Source organism: Ictalurus furcatus, chromosome 19 (assembly GCF_023375685.1).
Source record: "Ictalurus furcatus strain D&B chromosome 19, Billie_1.0, whole genome shotgun sequence".
NCBI classification, from domain to species: domain Eukaryota; kingdom Metazoa; phylum Chordata; class Actinopteri; order Siluriformes; family Ictaluridae; genus Ictalurus; species Ictalurus furcatus.
Genome location: NC_071273.1, coordinates 17943921 through 17963431, shown reverse-complemented (window position 1 = coordinate 17963431; position 19511 = coordinate 17943921). Strand labels below are relative to the sequence as shown.

Sequence of the window (19511 nt, the reverse complement as noted above, 5' to 3'; positions counted from 1 at the left end):
AGAAGAGAGAGTGATATAGCCAATTCAGAGTATTAGGGGGCCATGATAGAGAAGGGCCAATGGGGGAATTTCACCAGGACACCGGGGTTATAGCCATAACTCTTTTACGATAAGCGTCCTGGGATTTTTAATGACCAGTCAGGACCTCGGTTTAACGTCTCATCCGAAAGACTGTGCCGTTTCTTCAGTAAAGTGTCCCCGTCACTATTCTGGGGCATTAGGCCCCACACACACCACAGGGTGAGTGCCCCCTGCTGGCTTCACTAATACCACTTCCAGCGGCAACCTTAGTTTTCCCCAGAAGGTCTCCCATCCAAGTACTGGCCAGGCTCAACCCTGCTTAGTTTCAGGGAGATATGGCTCGGACATATTTTTTCCTCTTTTCCTACATTATTTATGTTAGATACATGTCAATCCTCCAGTTTAAAAAAAATTATAAAAATCTCATGAAACGAACAGAAAAAAGGGTTTTTAAGTTTGTTCCTCATGGTCACCCTTAAAGGATCCTAAAAAGAGGGTTTCCTCTTCAGAGAAGGTTAAACAGAACCACCTACTTATCCAAAGAACCCTTAAGGAATCCCTTGTTTCTAACAGTATATAATTTACCAGCTGTAAAGTTACATGAAACTCAGAGCAACATAATACACAACACAGCTGCTTGACTGTTTTACAGTTTAACCTTTACAGTTATCCATTCAGTCATCATCACTATTCAGTATTTATTCATCCATCCATCCATCCATTATGGTGGGGATAATGTGTGTTCCTAAGGACCAAGTGTATGTGTAGTTCAACAGAAGAATATAAGTTCAAATAAACTTCCAGTTTGAGCAATTTCTAAGTACAATACTGACACCAAAATGTGTGGCCTACAACTGAAAAACTGTCAAAACCAAAAATATGTGGATAATTATGCATGGTTTTAAGTATTGTACTTAAAGTAGGTGTAAGTGGTAAAGTGGTGACAGTAGTTTTATTTCCAAAAAGATAAATATGGCACAAATAGCCTCCATTTACATTAAAGTTTGATCTCATTAAATCTGAGATCAAAAATTATAATAAACTACAAAATAAAGGTTTCTGTAAAAATTTAACCAGTTTATAAACACACCAAACAGCGCCATCTGCTGACCATAACCATCACAGACAGAGTAATGTACAAGTACATATTACTCTGTTTCAGTCTCTTTGTAGTATAAACACACTTCCAGGTGTATCTCACTGTCTGAAAAAGTCATAAATTGCACTTTAGGTTTTTAAACAGCAGGTTGCAGGCATTCTGGTTATTTCTGCTGAGCCTGGATTTTCTGAAGCAGTAGCTCCATCTGCAGATTCAGGTTGGGTTGACCTTTTTTGGTCTTCTTCTTCAGCAACTGATATGTCGCAATTTTCTTTTCCTTGTACCTCTTCAGAGCCTCTTCTCTCTGCGCTTTGTCTTTCAAGTATTCCTAAATCAGAACACAAACATCGGTGTGCGTTTACATACAGGTGCAATTATACATGAACAGTGAAATGTAATTATCCTGCATGGTTTAAAAAAAAACAAAAACAAAGAAGTCTTATAGTAAACAGTACCATTTTCCCCTCACCTCTCTTTTCTGTTCTCGCTCCTCTTTTTTCTTCTTATACTCCTCGATCATCTTCTGGTTGGAAGACATTTTCTTCCATTTCTTTTTCCTCAGTTGGTCCTGACCAGAACTGCTGACACATCAAGACATTGCTTAGACACTGGCATTAAAACGTCTTGTGTTACTACAAGTGAATCACATCATACAGTAATTATATTGTAAGAACAGGTTTAACACTTGGTTGAATGCAAGTACGGGTTTTGGCCACTGATTATTCTTCTTTGCATAACGATATCAGAAATTGTTTCCTGAAATCGTACTGCATTGTAATTAACAAACAGCCCAGCTGCTTACAGGGAAAAAAGAAAAACACTCCAAGTGTCAACGCTTAATGTTTGCTCAAAAATGTCATGTGACTATTAGATAAACGTGGCACTAAGCTACCAGACACAAATGCATCTTTTCCCTTTTCTGCTGAATTTTATTCACTTCTGGCTTTTTAGCAGAGAATTGTAGATTTCAGGTGTCTCCCACATCACGGTACTAAGGAGTCAATTATAATGGATTTACAATTAAATCTGTAAATGCTACAGCTAAACTGAAAGTGTTGACACCTCTGGATTATTTGTGCACAGTGTATATGGTCACCTGTTCTGGTGAACTTGTATGACAAATTACAAACCTCTCAATTTGCGATGTCTGTGGTCCGTCAATCAAAGAAGCAGTTGATTTCTCGGGGCTTCCTGTCTCAGAAATCATTGTGACAGAGCTAGGAAAGACAGACTCTTCTTCTTCTCCTGCATCAACGCTTCTTCCTTTCCTCCTGCGCTCCTTGTTCAGTTGCTCTTCTTCGTTCAGTCTCTGCTGTTCGGCCAAGTAGAGGTGCCTCAGATGCTCGGGGTATTCCTCTTCCAGCTTCGGCTTACTATCTTTCATTCTCCATTTCTCTTTTCGCAGAATTTTCTTGTATTCTTGTTGTACTTTTTGCTTCCTCTGGAAGGCAAAGCCCTTACCTACAGGAACATGGCTTCGTTAAAATCTGACAGTGTTCAGGACAAAATAATGAAATAAAACATATATCAAAAAGACTTATTTTACTGGGTTTCAAAAATGTTCCCTAATTATCAGAGTTTAAAAAAAAAAAGTAAAATAGTGTATAAGATGATACCAATACAAATGTAAAATAATAATAATAATAATAATAATAATAATAATAATAATAATAAATCTAAATGACATCAGCTAAAAAGTCTGCATATCTCTTTAGAAATATGATATAACCTGTATAGAAGAGCATGGTGCCGAGTATTACAACTGAGACGATGTAAAAACAGAGATACATTGTTATTGTTATTAGTAGTAGTACTAGTAGTGGTAGTAGTAGACTCCACATGCCGAAGTGTCCTTGGGCAAGACACTGAACCCCAAGTTGCTCCCGATGGCAACCTAGCGCCTTGCATTGCAGCTCTGCTACCATTGGTGTGTGAGTGTGTGTCTGAATATGTGAATGAAGCACAGTGTAAAGCGCTTTGGATAAAAGCGCTATATAAGTGCAGACCATTTACCATTTGTAGAGCAGTGGTAGCTCAGTGATTTAAGCTCAGCTACCACTGCCCCACCACCACTACTACCACCACTACTACTAATGCTGCTGTTACTGCTACCACCACCACTACTAATACTACTTTTATTCCCACTACTACTGCTACTGAACTACTGAACTACTGATCGGAAGGTCATGAGTTCAAATCCCACTAAACTGCCACTGCTGGGCCCTTGAGCAAGGCCCTTAACCCTCAACTGCTCGGTTGTATAAAAATGAGATCTGCCAAATGCCATAAATGTAAATGTAAATGGTGGCAGCAGTAACAGTAGCAGTAATAAGTGTGGTATTAGTAGTAGTGGTGGTAGCAGTATTATCATTAGTAGTAGGTGTAGCAGTAGCAGTAGGAGTAGTAGGAGGAGGAGGAGGAGTATTGACATGTCATACACTGTTTTCTTTCAAGTTGATGTGGAAAAGAGGAGAGGCTCAAGGCAAACTTTAGACATCTTTCTTTTAGTTGTTTTCCAACTATTTTTCTGATTTTTTTCATGTCATGTTTTGGATGGTTGTCTTTTTGCAGGATATAACCACATTATATTTTCGATTATATAATTATGTTTTTATAGCCTACATGAACTTGCCTGCATTTAACTGTATAATAACTGGTTAGGTCTGCTTATTTCCCCAATGCTGTAAATCACCGAATAAACATGATTTTCGTTCCAGTTTGGTCAGGCATAACCAAAATAAATAATACGAAGAAAAACAAGGAGATTTGCAAAATCTGAAAAATCCAAACCTGCCAATAAATAATAATAATAATAATAATAATAATAATAATTCTCACCGACAAGAAGCAAAAATAAACACTGGAGTCTTACCCTCCTGTAAACTGCCCTGGAAAACCTTGTTTGCCGGATTCCATGTTTTCTTTTTATTCACAGCTGACGGATAACTATCTGCATAATTCCTCTTCGTGTTTCTACCTTTAAATGAAGCTGTACCTTTAAAATGTGGATTTACAGGTGCCATTTCTAAACAGTACAAATCACTCAATATCAACGTAGAAACACAACGCTAGGCACGCCGCCCGATAACTATGTCGCATAGTTATGACGTCGCGTGACCAGCAGACATTAGTAATCCAGCACGAAGGCAAATAATTTACAGGCAGAACCTTAATAGCTGTAAACAATTATATTGCAAATAAAATACATACATACTCTACATTTAATCATGAGAGAAGATTTTTTGCTTACGTAAAGCAAACTTGACTTTACATAATGTTGTTTCTGATGTGGTTCTGAGACCCAAACTGCAACTAGCACTGTCTGTGAAAGTGGAAACGTCACATTTGTGCTGCGTGTATAACATGCCAGAAGCAGCTCTGGTGTAATTCAGTACATTATGGCCTTTTCTAACATCTCCACTGACTCGTTAAAGAAAAAGATCGACGAGGTTCGAAGTTTTCTGTCCGTGTCATTGCGCATCGCGAACGCGCACACTGTAGATTTCTACACGCGCGATGTGTGGCGCGCGTTCATGGCTGTGGATCCTGAGGAGGTTTTAACCGCGGTTAATTCCGATCGTGACCGCACGGTGGCGCCAGAAGGCAAGTTCAACTGTGTAGCACACTGTACATTGTGATATATATACACAGTAGTTGTAAAATGGATGTGAAGGGGTAACTATCTATCACAACACTCATGATTCAACTATTCAGGTAATTAACATTTCCTGAGTTGAAGTGGGTGTTCAGGGAAAACACGGAAATATGCAGGACAAGGGTTCTCCCTGTCCTAGCTTGTATGTCAATCCCTACAACCTGGGCCGGATTATCCAATGGGCATTATGGGCACGGGCCCAGGGGTCCATGCGCACTTTGGACCCAAGCAAGGGGAAGAAATTTTCTTTTCTTTTCTTCACATTGTCGAAAATGGAGAGCAATGTCTGGTTCGTCCACACAAGATTAAAAAAGACGCGCGCCACTTAACATCTACAGTGACGTAGGCCGTAGGGAGTGTGGCGTGTAGAATGTCTACAAGACATTGTGCCCAGGGGCCTCTGAATTAGTAATCCGGGCCTGCCTACAACAAAGGGGTTTCCTTAAAGAAAAGATGTCCTAGGCTAGACTAGACTCACTAACCACCCGACAATCTTTGTAAGAGTACTCCTTGTTAACGATTATACCTCAGCACTGTTGAATGGTCAGATCTGATTGATCAGAAGGTGTTAATTCATTTGATATAACAGCAGCTCTGAAAGTGGTGCCAGCTGTAATTCAGACGACAGGTTTATATTAATGTGTGTCATTCTAATATAGTATTCTTTTTGTAGTAACAGCCAATTCACTGGCACTGACTTGTATGGCGCATACTCTACCTAATCTCAGGATAACATACAGATAAAAACATGTTCTTGAATTGTTATTGAACAATTGAACAACTGTTGATGTGGTGAGGTTTGCTTTAAGGAGATGTTTATTTGACAGTTATGGAAGGAGTCTTCAGTGTCAGTGATTTGCAACAGTCAGTTTTCCAACATGGGGAAGTCTTCAGGACAGAGGAGTTTGTGCTTTCCTTTGTTTTGTTTTGTTATAAAGAGGCTGATAAGGGAACAATTGTCTAGCGCTGCTATAAAATAAGTGACAACAGGAACCTGTCTCATGCACATTACACAACATTCAGTGTAGCTATAAATGGACAAAAAGTATGACATGTTGTTCTTTAATGAATAAACATGGTAATCATTGGCAAATTGCTGTGTTAAAAGGAGAAGGAAGAAAAAAAACTTTAGCACGGACTGTTCTTGGAAAATAATCAGCTGGTAACTCCACAGCGCACCACCCTGTCATTCATTATATTCCTGTAACAGCATGCCCCAAAGTGTTATACTCTTTACTTGAAGATGTTGATGATATTGGTATCGAGACAAATTATATGTAATTGTCTATTAATAACATGTATGTGCTTCATATTCCTGTCTAAGATGGTTATTTGATCTCTGTGTTTGCTTTTTTATGTTTTGATTTTAAAGTGAACACTAGTTTCGGGTTCTGCGATGTCAGTAAGAAGTTGGTGGATGTGTCGGCTCTGCTGAGGGCTGCTGAAGCACACTCTCTGCCAGGCCTGGGAGTCTGTGTGCAGCGGCAGACACTGATAGACACGCTGAGAGTGATGGGTGGAGACACCCAAGGTTAGTGTGTTCATAAAATTTCAAATTTCAAAATTTAGTATATATATATATATATATATATATATATATATATATATATATATATACTAAATTTCAAAATGTAATATTATATATATATATATATATATATATATATATATATATGTATATACATGTGTGTATATATATATATATGTATATATATATATATATATATATATATATATATATATATGAAAACTTTTTAGGCACCCTATTTTTTTAGTACAAAATTTGTTATAGATTTTTATTTTAGGACTTCTACATTATAGAATCAGTACAAAAACATTTTATATTCCCAAACATTAGTTTTTCAGCACAAAATTAAATGTTACAGAAAAATGTTTGTATGTCAGTAAAGAAAGCAGCGTATTACGTAAGAGACACTTTTCGGACAAAAAACACAATGAAGGCTGCTGGGTTTTGCTGAAAAAATAAGAAGTGAGTGTGACAGTCAAAGTCTCCAGAAGAACCGTGACTGGTTCTGCAACATGCTCAATAAAACTTACAGTTCATTTCCTTTATAAACCTGTAGAAAGTGTACCTGAGACTACTCTTTTTTTTTTTTTAAGAAAAGGGTCGTCAAACAAAATAGTGATTTTGTTTAATTTATTACTGTTTATTACTTTATTTATAGTATTTTTTAAATGTACAAACATTTAATTTCTTTATTTTTGAAGGCATCTTTGCTGTACAACATTGCTTTGCATGTTACTGTATATATGCTGGAATTATTTCAGATGGGACGTCAGGTGGACCTCTCCTACCTGATGAGTTCATGAACTCTAAGAAGGCTCATGAGGTGCCAGCTATGGCTGAAGTGGTGGCTGCTTTATCTAGATACTGCAGAGTCAAACAGGTAAGAAGCATCTTGTAATCAGGACAGTCCCAATCATTCGAACTTGACTTGAATTTTCTGAAGTTATAGGTTTGTTTTTGTTTTTTTCCAGGCATGGGTCTGTTTGCACCATGGAGATCAGGGCATTTGTTTTAGTGTTAAAGCTGTTTTTTTAACCCGGTATGGTCCCAGGTCTAAATTACTGGTCTAGGGTTTACTTCAAGTGAACATGGGTGCAGTCCTCACCAAGTATGAAAGAGACTGCAGGCCTTGGCAGCCAATAATGTGATTAGTTGAAGTTTTAGATTTCACATTTTCACATTTTCATATTCATATCGTAGTATGCAAAGGAAACTGAAGTCGTTCTCGATTTATGGACTAATGATGACATTTAGACGTCCCTACAACATGCTGTATACATTTTTTTAGCAGGTTGAACTAGAAATATCTTTTATTAAGAACAGTGTTACCAACATTTATGGTTGAAACTAGTGATGCACCAAAATGAAAATTCTTGGCCTAAGCCGAAACCGAATATAATGAAAAACTTGGCCGAAGGCTGAATACCGAACACGTTTTTTCGCGGTTTTTTCCATTTATTTTACCATTTTTTCCACCATTGCATAAATTAAATAGTCAAAATGTGCTTTTTACTATTTTGTCTTGCTTTTCAAAGAAAAAAATCAATTACAAAAACTACAATTTCAAAATATTTATTTAACACTGAACATTTTTTTTCATTCCAGCAGACATAGGCTACCAACAAGGCACAATATAACTTTAAAGAAATAAATGAGTAAAATAAAAATATTTTGATGTGGTCATCGTTGAGCCCCCCTTGAATAGCCGATGTTAGGCCTATAACTGACTGCTGAAAGAATGGAACACACTGTAGCCTACAACAAAGAAGTGCATTAAAAAGTGCATTGACAAGAGTGCAAAAAATGGTTCTATTCGGTTCTATACGGCTGATTATATTGGGGATATATACCGCTCGCGTCCCTGTACACCTCGCAGAGTATTATAGTAGATATAGTATAGTTAGATACGTTGTTAATGTTATGTTCCCTTAAATAAATACGTCTTTACCTGCTTCCGTACTCTACTCCCTTACGTCTCGCGACGTGACAGAATACTCCGGAACAGAAACAAAACAAATGCACATGTCCACAGTAAACAATGTCACGGTTGTCAACATCCAAAGAGCATGCGCTCGTGAACGTAGCTCGTACATACGCGCGCCCCCTCATCACTCCGAGCGCGCTGCCGGAAGTGGAGGTCGTGACATTCGCACATCTCACTCCGTTTGCTAGGCTATTTGGCGCGTCATCAAACACGTCATTGTTCGGTCAAATTTATTTGGCCTTTTCACTTATTCGGCCGAACACCGAAAGTGCTTTTTTTGCATTATTATTAGGCCGAATAATTTTGGTTGCCGAACATTCGGTGCATCCCTAGTTGAAACATAGCATTTGCAAATTCTTTGCAACCCCTTTGCTATGGCAATACAATATATAACTGAAACCTACATTTTTGTTCTTTTCAGCTAAAACAGCAGTCAGAACAAACACGAATAAAATTCACACAGCGGGGGGAAAAATAATGCACTGAAGGGGAAAGGCCGAGGAATTTGAAAGAGAAATGTTTGCTCCTGGTAGCAGTCACTTTTGCTTTGTGTTGAAGTGAACTATGACCTGTAATCGTTTTTTTGCGGTACAATTCTGTTTTTTCTTTCTGCCAGTTTGGGTTTTCTTGTTGCCAATGTTGAGAGCTCTGTTAAGAACAATGAGAAGATGTAATGATTAGATCTCAGTTTTCAAAGATTTTTCATACACTAGAGGAGATGTATAAAATTAACAAACAAACCAACAAACAAACAAATGTGCCCAGAACTGAGGTCCTTTAATACTACCTCTTATTCCATTAAATTTGGTTACACCTCTCTCTCTCTCTCTCTCTCTCTCTCTCTCTCTCTCTCAGGTTATAGATGTGGGCTCAGGTAAAGGTTACCTGTGCTCTTTCCTCTCCATGCAGTACAGCCTGCAGGTGTTTGGCATCGACTGCTCCAGCACAAACACGCGTGGTGCTCAGGAGAGGAACAGGAAACTGAAGAAGTTTTCCAGAGCCTACCAAAAGCATGGACAAGTCCGGAGTAACCAGGAAGTTCCAAATAAAGACATGAGAGACAGACAAGAAAATGATGATGAACAGGAAGAGAGAATGCAAGGCCATCATAGACCCAGACGTTCTCATGAGCCGAAAGATGAGCAGTATGGTGCAGAAGAGAAGAGAGAAATCAAAAAGCATGCCAGAAATAATCACATGGCTGAAGCTCAGTCCTCTTCTTCATCAGATCTGGACAAGGATGCTCTCTCAGCCTTGAGTGGTTCCAGAGAATCAGAACCAACAAACGCTGATATAGAGAACCCCTTTTTCACAGCGTTAGCGCCTGATATTGTGGAGCAAGCCTCCCCTCGGGTTCCCCCCAGCCAGCTGAGCGCAGAGGAGAGAGAGAGGAGGAAGAGAGAGAACCTTGAGAGGAAGGCACGGGATGGAAAAGGCAACAGTGACACCAAAAACCTGTACTCACCTCTGACGTCTTATGTTACAGCTGAAACAGAGCTTAGGACACTTATTAGAGAGCTGGAGGTGAGGGATGAGCAAAACTGCACCACACTGAGCAAGGAGAACTTCTCCTATTAACACTGTTTAGATTCTAGTTTCTAAAACAGCACAGTGAGTTTTTGCAAAACAGAATTGTAATTGCTTAAGGAGGGTAGAATCAAGGGCAAATACGGAAAAAATATGAATCATTAAATGGCCAAGGAACAAATATAATCTGATTTCCTTAGCCATATAATGAGATTTCAATTTCAGTTCAATTCATCTTTATTTGTATGTCAGCTTTTTGTATAGACCATGGAGCTGTGAGACGGCAATGCTTCCCGTTTCAGCACAAAAGAATTGAATAATCAGAATTATTTAATTATTTTGAGGTTGGATGACCATTGAGGTTGCACGGCTTATATCAAAGGTGCTTATCTGTGCCATCCATGTTACCACACCCCTGGAAGTGTAATAATTCAGACAACCAGCAATGAGATCTAAATATACACCAGAAACTTGGCATTTCATCATTCCTCTGATGTGATATAGCAGTAATGTAGCCTGTAATTATTCCAATGATGAGCATGGTGTGGATTATGGGAAGTCGGGACTCAGGAATGACACATTGAGTTGCATGAGATGTTTGTGTTATAAGTCCAACACTATGCTGTGTTCTGACAGATAAACCAAATCGCTCTCTCTCGCTGTCTCTCTTCCAGAATGCGGTCATGGTGGGCTTGCATACGTGTGGAGATCTGGCTCCCAGCACACTGCGCATGTTCGAGGCCAAACAGGAGCTTCAGGCCGTGTGCAGCGTGGGTTGTTGCTACCACCTCCTCTCTGAGGAGTTTGACGAAGATGCACAGGGTGAGTGCACTCCCAGCTACTGAACACACACACACACACACACAGAGTTGATTCAATCATACAGCATTGCAGTTACTTCAGGAGCCAAGTGGCTGCGATCCAGTGATCGTGCCCAACTCCATGATTTAAAATATGTGATTATGTTAAAATGCCTGATGCAGGGTTTGAAAAGAATAGACCAATTCCTTCTTCTCACTAATTTACCAACATACACTGCATTTTCAACCCAAAAAAATATATATTTTCAAAGTGCTGTCATTCATTCGTGAACTTTATTAAGTTACATTAGAATATACAAGGAATTTGGCTCTCTTGTTGAGCTCTCGTTGTGCTTATAGACATTACACATTATAATAACATAACAAGACAAGACAAAGACAAAGACAACAGTGAACAATCTTGCATAGGATTAGTCAAGTCCACCCCTTCTGTCCACCCCTGCGTCACAATAACATAAGAGCTCTTAGTAAAGGCAGGCATTAGCAGCTTTGTCTCTACTAACACTCGTGGAGCATCTCATGGAATGTCTCATAGACCGTGTAATGGACTGTCTTATGTTTCGTCATGTGGCACGTCTCATGGCACATCTCATAGAGTATCCTATGGCGCATTTAATGGCGCATCACATGATGCATGTCATAAACTGGCTTATGGATTGTCTTATGAAGCAACGTCCCATGAACCATCTCATGGAGCATTTCATGGACTGTCTCATGGAGTGTTTCATGGTTTGTTTGATGGAGCATCACATGCACCATGTCATGGAGCATCTTATAGACCGTCTCATTGAGCACCTCATGAAGCGTCTCATGGAATGTCTAGTATCTTTTGCGCACCCAAAGTTTCAGGATCCTGAAGGTTGCGGTCTGATTGGCTCGCCTCAGTTCTGAGTATGTGTACTTAAACAAATGGGCCAGACTCTTTAGCGAAAGCTGGGTCTGACTAGCGAGCCTTTTATTACAGTGAAGCAATAATATATCCCAGTCTAACTTCTTGTTTATATCAGGTTTCATTTCTGAGATATGGGAATAGTTTTAACTATATAATGATATTTATTCATTCTGGACTTCATCTTTTCTGTTCCATGACTTTCTTATCTTGACCAGAGTGTGAGAGTGGTGTGTATGGGTTTCCCATGAGTCAATATCTACGGGACCAGGCGTGCTTCTGTGGGCGGAATGCCAGAATGTCTGCATGTCTCGTAAGTTAAAAAAAACAGCTTTTGTTTAAGATATTGGTCTTATTATTTATCGACTGATAGAATTATAAATTGAGTCACTCTCAATGCCATAATACCTTACAAACCATGTGGGTTGTATGTCAAGGATTTTCTGTTCTTTGGTTCATAGGCTCTTGAGAGAGTATCAGTTGGAGGAGGGGTGAGTAACTCATTAAATCAATTCATGCTTCCATTAAGCAAACGGAGAGAGGTTTTGTGTGACAGTAATAACAACATGGTGAATACCAGTCCTACTGTACCATTACAATGGAATGGAGGGATATGAATATTTGCTTCCCTGCTCTGACCCCAGCTTCCTAACATGCTGGGGTATGTGAAGAAAAGAATTTCACAGTGCATATCTATATGTGATCAATAAAGACTCATTATCATTGTCATTAATATTTATGACTTAGTGGTTACATTTGTGTTTGTGGGTTGTTGTTGTTTTTTTTTTTTTTTTTTTGGATAATTAGCAAAAAATGTTGATGTTTATATTTAGGCATTTACGCACTCTAATTGCCTTGTTCACCTCTTCTTCTCAGCTTCCTATTGAATCGCTCTTCTATCGGGCTGTTCTTCATGTTATTTTACAGGATCACTATGACGCCCATAAAAGGTACCTCTTATATGAGATTATATATACATGGCAGTGCAAACATTTGTATTTTTCTTATTTTCTGGGTGAATAATTGAAAAAGCCCCAGGTCTTTAATGTCAAACAGAATTAGACGTAGGGGGGTGTTTAGAGTGATTTTATCAAGGGTAAGGGTGTCCTAAAATCTCCATACCCACAAAGATTAAGGTATTCCATGGACAGAACAGTGACTTAAGTGTAACCGTTTTATTGGCTTAAAATCTTCTGCATTAATACAGAATTCAATTGCTATGATGTTGTCATGTGTGTGTTTGTGTGTGTGTGTGTGTATCGATCTTCGAACATGGCTCAGCCAATGTGATTTTCGAACCGAAACTATCCATTTTTTATAAATCATGCAATTATTAATCGACAAGTTTGCAACATGATTCTGATTGGCTTTCTTGTTGGCAGTGAGAAGCGTGTTGGGAATGTTTATTCCAAAGCGTCGTCATTTGTGGACTATGTGAGGAGAGCTCTCAGGAAACTAGAATTGGACGAATCAAAGGTCAGAGGTGGTGAGACTGAAAATGAACGATGGAGACACACCCTGTTTTTATTTTCCTTTGATCTCAAGCCCATGTCATAAATTCTGCTGCTTTTTGATTTATGTTTGATTTATTATAATCTGGGTTATATGATAATACTGGTTTATTTTTTTTGCTAAACTGAACATATTCATTTGCATTTAATGAGCATTTACAGTATATTGATTTTGAAAGAGGACAGTTACACTGAAGTGAATTTTATTCTGTAAATTGGTTTTAGTGCATGTAATTTTGTGCACTGTGCGTGTCTCTTGATTGAGTTTAGGATTTGCTTCTTACGTACAAGTTTTCTTTTTTTTTTGTTTGTTTCTCTAATTCTTCTTCATTAGCTCTCAGACAGTGTGATTCAGAGCTACCATGACCTGTACACCTCTAGGAAGAATGAGATGGTGGCCTTCAACATGGTGAGCTTCGTTTCAGGGCTTTTGGTCTGAACTGTACAGTGCTGTGAAAAAGTATTTGATTTCTCCTGTTTTTGTGTATATCTCATGCTAAATAGTTTTAGATCTTCAAATGAAATGCAACATAAAACAAAGGCAACCTGATTAAACACACAATAGAGGTTTTTATTTATTTATTTATTTGTTTATTTATTGAAGCAAAAGAAAGTTATCCAACACCTATCACCAATGTGAAAAACTAATTGCCCCGTTAAACTTAAAATCTGGTTATGCCACCTTTAGCAGCAATAACTGCAACCAAATGCTTCCGATAACTGGACATCAGTCTTTCACTTACTTATAGGACTAGGTCTTACTCCTATGATTTGGATCGTTGTTTTGCTGCATAATCCAGTTGCACTTTAGTTTCAACTTATGTACTGAAGACCGGATATTCTCCTTTAGGATTTTCTGGTAGAGAGCAGAATTCATGTTTCCCTCAATTACTGCATGTTGCCCAGGCCCTGAAGCAGCAAAGCATGTGTGGTTTACGCCAGACGTAACAGGGTTTCACTTTCGACTCATCAGTCCACAGAACATTCTCCCAAAAGGTTTGAGGATCATCAAGGTGTGTTTTGCCAAAATTCAGATGATCCTTAATGTTCTTGTGGGTTAGCAGTGGTTTTCACCTCACCACCGTTCCATGGATGCCATTTTTGCCCAGTGTCTTTCTGATAGTAGAGTCATGAACAGTTACCTTTATTGATGCAAGAGAGGCCTGTAGGTCCTTTGATGTTATCCTTCTCTCTTTTGTAACTTGCTGGATGAGTCCTTGCTGTGCTCTTGGAGGAATTTTGGAAGGTCGGCCACTTCTGGAAAGGTTCACTACTGTGCCAGGTTTATCTATTTGTAGATAAAGTCTCTCACTGTGGTTCTTTGGAGTCCCAGAGCTTTCGAAATAGCTTTGTAACCCTTCCCAGACTGATGTATTTCAAGCACCTTCTTCCTCATCATTTCTAAAAGTTCTATTTAAGTGTTGATTTGATTGAACAGGGTTTGCAGTAATGACTCCTGGTTGCGTCTAGTCCAGCTGAACCCCATTATGAATGCAGTTTCATAGATTTGGGGAGTTGGTAACTACAGGGGCGAACACATTTTCACACAGGCCCAGTTGGTATTGGATAACTTTTTTGCTTCAATAAATAACATTATCATTTAAAAACTGTATTTTGTGTTTAGTCAGGTTTCCTTTGCTTTATCTTAGATTTTGTTTTAATTTCTGAAACAACTTAGTATGAGATATACATATTAGTATGGAGGTTATAGATTCAGCCTTGGCACAAAAGTTTGTAGCATATACACTGTGATTCAAAAGTAAAAAATCTGGGGGGAGGGTTTATATTGGAAATAAACATAATGTATTAGAATTATGAAATATTTAAAACCAAGAAAGTAAATGATCAATATCTTGCATCTTTAGTATTCAAGATTCTGTGCTATATCTACGTCCCTATTTAAATGTAAACAAAGGTGATATTGACCATGTTAACTGCTTTGCACCAAAGATCAGATTTTCCTCATGCATAATCTTTTCTATTTGAATGAAGAGAAGTAAAAATAGAAGCATTTTCACTAGTGGTGTCTGACTTTTGGATCCCACTGTACATAGTGGAAGATATTATATTTAAAAGATATCTTTTAAAAAAAAGAAAACAGTCATTATAATACATGTATTTCACAGTGTAGTTGCACTGGATGGAACTTTATTGCGAATTGTGAATAGTAGGCGCTTTAAAAGAACATGTTGTCCGACCCAGATGCTAGTCTACATGTGATGCTACATTTTTTTCCCATTGTCTACATGTGCATGGTGCCATTACCAAAAATCAGAAGACATTCAGAGACAGTTACTATATATTTTTTTTTTTTAAATACAAAACAAACAGGAATTTATTTTAAGTGGCTGAAGCTAAGTAATAAACTAGCAAGATAAGAAAGTTTTTATTTCAGTGTGTCTCTAGTGTTATTCAGACAGGATAAGATATCTGTTATGTCAGTGTCGGATGTCAGTAATAATTAGAAGCAATTTGCACAGGATTAATAAAATGTATTCATACTCTACGAACGATCATTACTAGAATGTTCTTTGTAATATTTTATTGCTTATTTTAAGTCTGGCCAAATTTGTCTTGGTTTGGGAAGGCAATACTAAAGAGTGCTCCCTGGAGTATTCCCATACTTAAGAAAAAGTGTTATGACTCTTTTTCTCATGTAAAATAATGTTTGTTTGTTTTTTACTAACATGCCAATTTAGACAGGATATCCAGTACTGTGCAAAAGTCTTAGGTACCCTAATTTTTTTCAGTACAAACATTGCTATAGATTTTTATTTTATGACAAAAACATTTTTAAATTTCCAAGCATTAGTTTTCCAGCACAAAAATAAATGTTACAGAAAAATGCTTGTATGTCAGTAAAGAAAGCAGCGTATTACGTAAGAGACACTTTATGAAGGCATAATAAAACATAATGAAGGCTGCTGGGTTTTGCTGCAAAAATAAGAAGCGAGTATGACAAAGTCTCCTGAAGAACCATGTCTTGTTCTGCAACATGCTCAATAAAACTTACAGCTCATTTCTTTATAAACCTGCACTAACTCTACTTGAGTCTACGATTTTTTTAAAAGCAAAGGGTAATCACACCAAATATTGACTTTGTTTTATTTATTACTGTTTACTGCTCTTTATGGTATTTATATTTTTTTAATGCAGAAACATTTAATTTAATTATTTGTGAAGACCTTTCTTTACATGTGCCTAAGAATTTTGCACAGTACTGTACATTAGTTGGAGTTTGCATTTCTCCCCGTGCTGCGGGGGTTTCCCCGGGTACTCCGGTTTCCTCCCCCAGTCCAGAGACATGCATGGTAGGCTGATAGGTATGTCCAAAGTATCCGTAGTGTATGAATGGGTGCGTGTATGTGTATGTGATTGTGCCTTGCGATGGATTGGTACCCTGTCCAGGGTGTACCCCTTCTTGTGACCGATGCTCCCTGGGATAGGCTCCAGGTTCCCCCGTGACCCTGAAGGAAGGATAAGCGGTATAGAAGATGGATGGATGGATGTACATTAGTTTTACAGGCCATTTTATAGTAGTAGTTTAAAGACGAAGTAGACACAGAAAAGTGTAACGTAAAAATTACTGATGTGAGCGATTTGGCTGGACTTCACAGAGATACCGGAGATAACCCTGTCCAAACAGGGCTTTTAAAACCTACATTAGTATTTTATTGTAATATTGAACATCTGTAGGTGTTTATCAATATTACAAGCAAACAAAAAAAAACACTAAAGAAATGGTGTTTGACTCAGTGTTGTTTTCTTTCTCAGTTAAAGGTGACTTTGGCTCCCTGTATTGAAGGTCTTATCCTGCTGGACCGTCTGTGCTACTTGAAGGAACGGGTAAAGAAGCCACTGGAATCTGTTAGGTTTATTTGATCGGTTTTATAGTGAAGATGGAGTTGCAAAGGTGTAGAAATCAGCAGCCCAGGACAAGCTTTGATGTTAGCTTTTCATTCATCATTGTCTAAAGGACAAGTACAATATCATACTGTAAAAATCCCAACACGGATCAATAGTCAATTCACTAGTACCTGAGTTGTGTACTGTGCTTAGTGGACAATGTTAAACTTCATAGCTATTCATGATTGGCCTGCAGCCCCAGATATAGCACTACTGATATAGATATAGTTACCACGTGCCTCTCTAAAGTATTAATTTTATATTAAATGATATGTTTTAACAGGAGAATGTGGCCTACTCCACTCTGGTGCAGCTCTTCGACCCACTCCTGTCCCCTAGATGTTACGCTATTGTCGGAATAAAGGGTCCTGGTATTTTATAAAACCCAAACATGTTTTACCTCAAGTCTGTTTTTTTATTGTAGTCCTATTATTGTTTTAATTAAACTTACAATTTTTATATTTTCATTGTACGTTCATGTCTTATTTGTCAATTTTCCATTATAAACATTGTCACACTTATGGCTCGGCTCTATATATTATCAAATTATAATGATTAAGCAAGTTCTGGTTTAATTTTTTGTCATATTATTCATTCTAACTTAACCCAGAACATGTGTCAGAATGAATTTAGACTTAGACAGGGTTAGACACTAATTCACCAGGGTGAATGAAAGGAAACCGGATATGGCCATGTTTACACAGGCATGCGAATTTTCCCAAAGCAGTTTTCACATATGTGAGATATTAATCCATATCAGATCACAGGCATACATATCTAATCTTTTCTTTGAAATCTAATCCAAAAAGATCTTTTGTGTTCCTGTTTGAATCACATTTACTCAGTGTATAGATACATAGATACATACAAGCCAAAAGTGCTTATGAATACAAAACTCATCTGCTCAAGAAAAAAATATTATTGGAGCCTTCCTCTAATTACCTGCATGTCCTATTGTTTTTTCCCCCTTTTTTTACATTTACTTAAAACATTTACTGATTTGGGTCTTTACTGGTGTTAGGATTGGCAGCAATAAGTTAATCCGTGTATTAAAAGTAGCTAAAGGGTTTTAATAAAACACAATGGTGTGCAGTTATGGCAAAATAATCATTCATGAGATGTTGTGATGAGTTCCTGTTTCCACCGCAAAGTTGATTCTTTTCCAATAACAGCATGCTGTGAGGTTCTTTATTCTTCTTACACCACAGCAGTTTGTGAACAATTACAAATATTTATTTATTAAACACTGACATACTTTGTGTCTACAACCCCAATTCCAAAAAAGTTGGGACGCTGGGTAAAATGTAAATAAAAACAGAATGTAATGATTCACAAATCTCATAAACTCATATGTTATTCACAATAGAAACTACAAAACATAAAACAAATGTACCATTTAAAGAAAAGGTTAAGGTCATTTTGAATTTTGATGGCCGCAACACGTCAAAAAAGTTGGGATGGGGCAACAAAAGGCTGGAAAAGTAAGTGTTACTTAAGAGAAACAGCTGGAGGAACATTTTGCAACTAATTAGGTTAATTGGCAACAGGTCAGTTACATGATTAGGTATAAAAAAAAGAGTATCTTAGAGAGGCTTTTTGTAATTGGGGTTGTATTCATAGTTATGTTTAATGTGGAACATCCACAAATCAAGTTAGTTCCTGTTATCACTTGTGTTATAGTAGCTATAAATGGATGTTTCCTCACCAGCCTCCCTTTCTTTCTATCTTGAAGCTAATAAGACCAAAACACTGGAAAACCGTTTGTCCTGAAGACTTTTCTGTGGGAGAAAAGTTCCAATTTTACCTCAGACTGTTACAAAGTGCGGAATCTGGAGACTCCTTATAAAAAATCAATTTGTGTCCTGTGTCCACCATACAAGTCCTTGTTTAAGGTGTTAGTACAGAAACAGTAATAACATATAGTTATAGTAATGTTTATAAACCTGTTATTTGCAATGCAGATCTACTAAATTGTCTGCTCCTGGTGTCAATTGGACAATTACACCTCATTGACTCACACAAACAAACACCATAACCACATTATTTGAATGTACACTAACTATGTTATTAATAGCTGAAATGGGATTAGGACCCTGTCCAGGGTGTACCCCGCCTTGTGCCCGATGCTCCCTGGGATAGGCTCCAGGTTCCCCGTGACCCTGAAAAGGATTAAGCGGTATAGAAGATGGATGGATGGATGGATGGATGGATGGGATTAGGATCTTAAATGCTAAAATAGCATTGTGGTAGCATTGTAGCATTGTCATAAACCGTGGTGTGTGTTTCTGTCATATGCAGGGGTTACCACATTTTGAAAATACTCTTAAACATGCAAAACCTAGAGTGTCCCTTCTACTAAGGGACCTTGGCTAAACAGTTCCTCTACTCATTCTGTAGATGCCCTGTTTATATGGTAAAAACATGCCCATCTGCTGCATTTTGGATGTTGTTGGCCTTTGTACTAAGTGCTGCTATTGTTATTCGTGATGACTCTTGCTGTTTCCTCTACTGCTTCCATCAACACATTCATATATCACAATGTAGTCCAGATATCTGTCAGCAGTCTCAGA

At 37.9% G+C, this 19511-nt stretch overlaps 2 protein-coding genes across 2 annotated transcripts; one reads left to right on the top strand and one right to left on the bottom strand.

Annotated features, from left to right (window-relative positions):
- Positions 1-959: 959 nt before the first annotated feature.
- ccdc59 (coiled-coil domain containing 59) lies at positions 960-4222 on the bottom strand. Its single transcript, XM_053650402.1, has 4 exons — positions 3993-4222; positions 2251-2581; positions 1590-1698; positions 960-1448 (listed from the first exon to the last, which is right to left on the bottom strand). Exons 1-4 carry the CDS (start codon positions 4141-4143, stop codon positions 1284-1286), a joined length of 756 nt encoding a protein of 251 aa, XP_053506377.1. The 5' UTR covers positions 4144-4222; the 3' UTR covers positions 960-1283.
- Positions 4223-4458: 236 nt separating this feature from the next.
- On the top strand, positions 4459-17372 carry mettl25 (methyltransferase like 25). The gene is made up of 12 exons (XM_053650401.1): positions 4459-4723; positions 6148-6306; positions 7065-7183; positions 9143-9811; positions 10489-10636; positions 11743-11837; positions 11986-12015; positions 12401-12474; positions 12907-13000; positions 13370-13444; positions 16810-16881; positions 17225-17372. Exons 1-12 carry the CDS (start codon positions 4519-4521, stop codon positions 17321-17323), a joined length of 1839 nt encoding a protein of 612 aa, XP_053506376.1. The 5' UTR covers positions 4459-4518; the 3' UTR covers positions 17324-17372.
- Positions 17373-19511: the final 2139 nt, after the last annotated feature.

Coding starts and splice junctions, on each gene's coding strand:
- ccdc59 (XM_053650402.1), bottom strand. CDS start 4,143: ATGGCACCTGTAAATCCACATTTTAAAGGTACAGCTTCATTTAAAGGT. Junction 1,699..2,250: donor CAGACATCGCAAATTGAGAG/GTTTGTAATTTG, acceptor ATGTGTCAGCAG/TTCTGGTCAGGACCAACTGA. Junction 1,449..1,589: donor AGCGAGAACAGAAAAGAGAG/GTGAGGGGAAAA, acceptor GTTCTGATTTAG/GAATACTTGAAAGACAAAGC.
- mettl25 (XM_053650401.1), top strand. CDS start 4,519: ATGGCCTTTTCTAACATCTCCACTGACTCGTTAAAGAAAAAGATCGAC. Junction 6,307..7,064: donor GATGGGTGGAGACACCCAAG/GTTAGTGTGTTC, acceptor GAATTATTTCAG/ATGGGACGTCAGGTGGACCT. Junction 9,812..10,488: donor CACTTATTAGAGAGCTGGAG/GTGAGGGATGAG, acceptor TCTCTCTTCCAG/AATGCGGTCATGGTGGGCTT.